This window comes from Nansenia antarctica (genome assembly GCF_963989245.1).
Source record: "Nansenia antarctica genome assembly, chromosome: 13".
Lineage (NCBI taxonomy): Eukaryota > Metazoa > Chordata > Actinopteri > Argentiniformes > Microstomatidae > Nansenia > Nansenia antarctica.
Window position 1 is genome coordinate 13,760,343 of NC_137683.1, and position 7,500 is coordinate 13,767,842.

The 7,500-nt window shown below is 44.9% G+C and overlaps 1 protein-coding gene across 1 annotated transcript in view; it reads left to right on the forward strand.

Moving 5' to 3' along the window:
• Positions 1-7,500, forward strand: part of pard3aa (par-3 family cell polarity regulator alpha, a) — a gene marked incomplete at both ends in the record, with an annotated part of 345,696 nt that overhangs the window by 35,467 nt on the left and 302,729 nt on the right. The window contains one exon of the mRNA XM_080544006.1: positions 4,225-4,326. Coding sequence (XP_080400132.1) covers positions 4,225-4,326 — 102 coding nt within the window. The remainder of the gene's footprint in view (positions 1-4,224; positions 4,327-7,500) is intronic.

The following is a 7,500-nucleotide window of genomic DNA, read 5'->3' on the forward strand; positions in this document are numbered from 1 at the left end:
TTAGCCTATATTTACACAATGAATGAATAGGCCTATATGGTCTTTGGCCATATCAAGTTATCAACACCTTTTTTTCTCCGGATATCCCTGTTTAGTAATGATGTACACAGTGCATTGTTGTCACCTCTTTGCTTTGCTCCACTGACAGAACAGACATTGTCTGTTAGCATTCCAGGTGCTAATAGACCTAAACACCTTCATCAACCCTCTCTTGTTCTGTGGGGTTTCCTTACACGTTTGCTGGCGAAAGTTGCATCACTAAGTGATGATGTTTTCTGTCCTCCTCTGTTCTCAAGGATCTTCTCCGAATTCCCCAGATTCTTGTCGGCTGACGAAGACGTTGGCTTCTGAGAAGTATCTCATTACTCAGACGACTCACACAGATCTGCGTTCAAATCAACAACCGTCTTTTGTCAGCACCCGGGCCTTCTCTATGTTTCTGTCTTACCTCCCCTGTTGTCTAGATGAATTCTCTGGAGCTGCTAAAACAGCAAGCAACCCTGCTGCCCTTGAACATGCGTCTGACACAGACACCTCGTTGGGTGGTGAATCACCTCTTTGTGCAACGGCACACCACCGCTATCACCCCCCACCACCACCCTTCACTCTCAGGGCCAGAGGAGTCTTTGTGTGGTCCCTCACTGGAAGCAGTTCCAGCACAATGACACTGATAATAAGGTGAAGAGAGCCATTGTCTGAGGGTTTGTGTGTTATAAGTGTGCGAGTACCGTTCCTCCCCGTGTTCCACCCTAGGATAAGATAAAAGAAGGCAACTTGTCGTCTGGCGAGAGACAAAGCCGACAATGGTTGTGGCAGTGTTTGCCGGTTGGAGGATTAGTGAATGGAGGGTAGTGAGGTCACTCAACAGGTTAAAGGTTCAACAGAGGGAACCAGATATACTCTGTGTGATTTACTCCTCTCCGAGGGGTGCTCCCACCCTCAATGCTCCACTGAAACCCCAATGATATCCGACACCCTTCGCTGTGAGACCATGTCTATTCATTGTTTGGTTGACTGTGTTATGACTGTGATTCTTCACTATGGGGGTGTTCCACGTCAGGTTTGACATGTTTGCTGTCATTCTAGTGGTGGATGTCAGTGGAGAGAGCTAACACCCAGTCCCGTTCAAAACCCTGGCCACAAAAGCCATCTCCAACTGTGTGATTAACTTTTAACAGACACATTTGTTTGTCGTTTTTGTGGTTTTGTTTCAGAAATAAGTACATTGTTACAGGGGACATTAGTTCCCGACTTCCCGTAGGAATTAAAGGTCTTTGTGAAAACCTTTTTAGGGATCTCAGGAAACATCACTCACTCTCCTTTTTAACTGGATGCTCTACTCGTACAATACGAAACGAAGTTAGATGCGATGCTTCTTTTAAAAAGGGTGGTTTTCGAACAATGAAGGTATTGAATCCCCAGTAAGACAATGTTCACTTCTGCTATGTTTGAACTTGTTCATCTGGGGAAAGAATACTCACTGTACGCAACTGTGAGACAGAAACAGGTTTAACCTTGACCGACTCTCACAGGAAGAAGAAATATTTGTGTAAGAACCTAGTCATGCTTAAAGATGTTGTTTTAGTCCCCCCAGAACGTTCTGATGATGAATAGACGTGCGGTGGGTTGACCATTCAAGCCATCTAACCTTGTGTCAACTCTACCCCCTGTCCTTCCACAAACTGTGGTGCTTTACAGTAATATAAATGGACCTATTACAATAGGCTCCTTGTTTGTCGGTTATGTGTGTTCTGTGGAATTCTATGGCTATCTGTCATCAAGACCCTCCTCGCCAGGCACCTCTGGGTTTAGGGTTGGATGATAGAAGAGTTTGGAAGTCGCTCGCTTTCACCGGTCTGCCCTGTTCCTGTTGTCTGATGTCATTAGAGGGTTGGGGTTGTTTGGACAAAGTCAGACTGAGGCTAAACTGTAAGGATGGAACGCACCTGATATCCATACAGTATGCCTGTGTGTGTTCCTGTGTGCTCAGTGTGTGGCCAGTTGCCTCTCCTTTGGGGGGGCAGGTTTCACCGGGGTACACTGCTGCCTCTCCTTGGGGGGCATGTTTCACCGGGGTACGCTAATGGCCAGAGTGCACATACCTTCACTCCCACCCCCTGTCCTCCACGCCCCTTATACTGAATGACTTATAGCCTATATGACATATATTATATAAAATGCTGGTCGAGAGAGGACACTGGCGTTGCTTGTTCGCCTTTTCTCTGCCCGAAATCTAGGTGTAATTGCAGTAGGCCTATACAGAGTAGATTGTCCTACAAAGACACCTAGATTTAGATTTAGTCATCTAAAAATTATAATATGATATTATGTATGTTATATTATATAAAATGCCGGTCGAGAGAGGACACTGACGTTGCTTGTTCGGCGCTTCTCCGCCCGAAATCTAGATGTAATTGCAGTATAGTAGATTGTCCTACAAAGACACTTAATTAGACCCCTATACTTTCTTTAATCAATTTTTTTTGTTTCTTTTTATTTTACTGCTCAATCTTTTCAGTTTGTAAAGCGTCTTTGAGTGTCTAGAAAAGTGCTATATAAGTCTAATGTATTATTATTATTATTATTATTATTATTATTATTATTATTATTATTATTATTATTATTATTATTATATATGCTCTAGCTACACCACAGTAGCATTGTGAGCCCTTACTACAGAGCCCTCCCATGACTCACAGCTGGAGCAGAGGCTGCAGACATAAGGAGACTCAAGTCTCTCATCCAAATATGTTTCCCTCTCCATCACTGACCTTTGAGGTTAAGCTCTGCTTCTAGTCTATGTAAGGCTTTTATTGATTTCAAATCCCTTTCATTGATGGGGATGTAGTTGTTCGTGACTCGAACACAATGTGTGATCAAAATGTGTCCAGATTTGATTTACTGTTTCTTGTAGTGGGTTTGTGGCCTGAAATGTCTTCCAGGCTCTGCAGCGAATTCAACCAGTTTTTTTTACAATTTTTGGTTTCAATGGAATTGTAGCGCCCGTCGTTTCATGTTATTATGGCTTTTGTTCATTCCTATCTAAACAAAAGAGCGCCATTGTTAAAATACAACTCTGGTCAAGTCGGTTTTGGATCATTTTTGTCTTAATCTCAGCACTAGTCTTTGTACGACGCAAAATATCTCCTATAGACTACAGAACCTAAATACTAATTATGCCACATGTCTCTCTAATGTTGAGAGAACTGGGGTACAAAAGATTTGTTCATGTCTTTATGTCTTCCCCTCGAATAGCCACGCATGGAAGAAAAATACCACACAGTCATTCCCCTTGAGATTGGAACCATTTAGGCTGGTTAACCACACTACAGTTTATAAAAGTAGCCCAACAATGTGCATGAAGGCATTTAACCACAGACAGTGCTGCATAGTCTTTTTTAAAGTCCTAACTCTGACTCCTAACATGGATATGGGAGAATTGAGCTGAAATGTTTGGCATCAACTCTGGCCTGTGTGATGTTATCCTCACTACCTGTGTGCTATGAAGATGACGACACATAGAGACGGAGCTGATGCACTGGACCTCCTCCTACACAGAGGCCAAGAGTTTAGAGGGAGAGGGAACAGGAAAGAGAAGGGAGAGGGAAGGGTAGAGAGCCCCTAACGCCTTGTAACCTTGCACAATTTAGTTTTGCTCAGGGATAAGAGAGAGAAAAGCAGGCGGGTGGGTAAATATTGTTGTTTGATGAATGTTCGACTCAAATCATCTTCATGTGGACATGACTTTCTTCTCTGCTCGGCCTAAAAGCTTGCATGTTATCTAAATACTGTACGTGAGCAGTACATTCATTCAATAATCTGATGAATTCCATGTTCAATCAATATAATAATAATAATAATATATAATAAAAGTTATATATTTCAGATGAATTGTTGTTCGTTTCATGTTTGACTATTGTACTTGTCCAGGGAACACTTGTGACTTGTGATTACCTGCAGGAACGATTCCTCAGGAAGTGATGTTGTGTATGCTGTTTGAAGGGACATGTGATGTGGCAGATTCTTTTGCTTGCGGAGAGAATTGGATCGACCAGGTCATTTATATATCGTCCTGCAATAAACAACACCAGTCATTCAGCTTTCTTCCTGCAAACACACGGTCCAGTGAGAACCAAATTCACCTCTGCCTGCAGGCTGCCCTGCTCTCTCTCTCTCTCTCTGGCCTAGATGCTAATGTCAGATCTCATCCCTCTCTCTCTGTAGGACCCAAGCTACTGGATCCAAGTCCACCGGCTAGAGCATGGAGACGGGGGCATCCTAGACCAGGACGATGTGCTGTCTGATGTGGCTGATGACAAAGACATGGTGAGTCAGCTGTGTGTGTGTGTGTGTGTGTGTGTGTGTGTGTGTGTGTGTGTGTGTTTGTGTGTGTGTGTGTGTGTGTATAAACGTGAGTAACAGTCAAGTATTACCCACCAAACCGCTGTGATGAGTTGTACTTCCTGTTTTGTCGAATAATGGGAGAATGATTGACTGTTGAGTCATTCCTCTTTCCTTGTTTTACTACTGGACTAATTCATGGGTTAACCCCCTATTGTGTCACTGACAATAACCAAACCAAGTCAAAACACTGGCAAAGTGTCAAATGTTTTGCCATATTTCTGCTATGACAATTTCAATTAGATGATAATAGTTTATTCTGTCTTCAGATTGAATCAGAGTACAACGTAAGGACAACATTCTCTATTAGCAAGCTTCTGTGGACATGCACTGTGTTATGATACACTGAATAGATGAACATACCTCTCATGTTACGGTCAGAGGAAATTAACCCAAGCGCAGAACACGCATAAGTCACGCACACGCACAGCGTCAGGACGCATAAGTCAAATAAACAGGTGTTTAATGTTTAGTGTTTTAGTGTTTAATAGGTAGGGGACGGGGAAGCAGGGTGGAATGCCAGGTAAGGTAGGCTGGCAGGCAGATGAACTAGTAGATGGGGCAGGTAGGGCAGGCGGGCGGGCGGGCGGGCAGACAGGGCAGACAGGGCAGGCGGGCGGGCGGGCAGACAGGGCAGGTAGGCAGTCAGGGCAGGTAGGGTAGACAGGGCAGCTAGGCAGGTGGATGAGTAGACAAGGTACAAAAACACATACACAAACGTAGCATCAAAAGAGCCGTTAGGCGGCCGACAGAGAGATTTACTTTGTAGAAACAAACGACGATCTGACGATGAGTGGATGGGAAGCGGGGTTTAGATCCAGAGCATGGAGGATTGGATGGACCGTAGGTGTGATGGCCGGGCGGGTGGAGATGATGAAGAGTCATTTCAGGAGCCTGAGCCACGCCCACACACATACACACACTAACAGACGGAGACAGCCAGCCAGGAGAGAGGGAGATAGAGAGGGAGGTAGAGAGGGAGGTAGAGAGGGAGGTAGAGAGGGAGGTAGAGAGGGAGGTAGAGAGGGAGGTAGGGAGGGAGGTAGAGAGGGAGGTAGGGAGGGAGGTAGAGAGGGAGGTAGAGAGGGAGGTAGAGAGGGAGGTAGAGAGGGAGGTAGAGAGGGAGGTAGAGAGGGAGGTAGAGAGGGATGTAGAGAGGGGGGTAGAGAGGGAGGTAGAGAGGGAGGTAGAGAGGGAGGTAGAGAGGGAGGTACTGGTCCAGACTAGGTGGAAGTGGAGGGCGTGACATCTCTAATGAACACTCTGGTTGAATGAGTAATGATTTTTCTAGAACAGGAACTATTTACATTTTCAGGTACAGTAATTGACTTGTTCATTGTTCATTGTCAACATTGTTGTCCAGTGGATTGAAGTAGGGCTGCAAATGTGCATGTGCAAAAATAAAAACTTTGCTTGCACACTGAAGAAAGTGAATCTAAGTAAGATGCAATGTCTTAAATCAAGGCAAAATATGCTTGTTTTGTGTCTGATGGACTGGTTTTAAGAAAATCTTGGCATTTTCCTGTTCTGTTGGCAGATTATTTAGCTTTTTTTTCTTGTTTTTGAGAGCTGACTTTTACGCAGTTTAAGGCCTACGTTAATACAAATCTGCTGTTTTCTATTGCATAATGCATTCAAATAATTTCCATTTTGGAAACATTGGTTCCAGACACAACATGATAACAAACGCAACACAATCGTCATGGACATAAGCTACAGTTGAGGACAGAACTTTGGACGACCCTGAGAGTGGCTCACATACTCTCTGTGGAGTTGATGTAAGGTGACAGATAATGTTCGGTGTTGTGCGTGTGTGTGTCTGTGTCTGTGTCTGTGTGTCTGTGTCTGTGTCTGTGTCTGTGTGCGCGTGCGCGTGCGCGTGCGCGTGCGCGTGCGTGTGTGTGCATGTGCATGCAGTTGTGTGAGGAGTGGTCGGGTGGTTATGTGGTGGGTGTCATGGAAACACATCTGGTGGGACTCACCAGCAGCTGTGTACCTGCTGTGAGGGGAAACTCCTCTTTTCTTTCTCTTTTCTCTTCACTTGTTCCCCCTCTGATTTCTATGAACATCCTTTACCTTTTCTTCTGTATCATTCACGTCTATCCCCTCCCTTCTCTCAGAATCATCTTCAATGATTCATCTTGTTCACTGACCTTTCAGAGTCGGAGTTCAATTGACGCATTGCCATTGTTTAGAGGGTCTATTTTCCTCGTCTCCCAGGTGAAAATGAAATGTTCCTTATTGTATTTGGCTCTAGAATCATTTGAAAAAACGCCCCCTGCCTGTTTTAAGGTGTTACTACAGCCACATTTATACAACGAGTTCTTGAGTCTTTAAAACAGCCTAAAACAGTACAACACTCCATCCAGGACAGAGCGATGATGAGGGGATAGGGTAGGGGGGGGGCAGAGGAATGATTCAGTGTTGGACTAGAGCTCTGGTTATGTAACCTTCCTGTGTCCCTATCTTTCCTAAATTGTCATTGTTCACTAGTTGTAGTAACAACACACTCTTGAGTAGAACATTGTGTATAGTCGGCATGCCTATACATCACTACAGCTTTAACTGAAGACCATACATGGAGTTCCTTTGATTCTACGTTTCTACTCATATCCATATACGCGTCGCCTACATAACTGAGACAAGTCAGCGTGCAGGACCGTACTGATGCTATTGTCATGACACTGACTCTGTATCTTTAAACAGTTCTGGCTCTGAGGACAGTCTATATGTGTTCATCTCTTCTGTACGTACAGTATGTGCTGTCTGCTGTGTGTGATTAATGAGCAGAGTAACCCACACCAGTGTCTCAGTAGACTCCAGCGCGGTGGAGCCAGTCGGTCCAGTCCCAGACAGCTGCTGGTTTGGCTGGTTCTCCTGCTGTTCTCCCACTGCTTCCGCTCCTCATAACAGACAGACAGACAGACAGACAGACAGACAGACAGACAGACGCACGCACGCACGCATGCACACACAGAGACACCCACGCATGCACGCATGCACACACACAGAGACACGCACGCATGCACGCACACACGCACACACACAGACACAGACATACACACACACAGAGAGAGACACACAAACGCACGCACACAC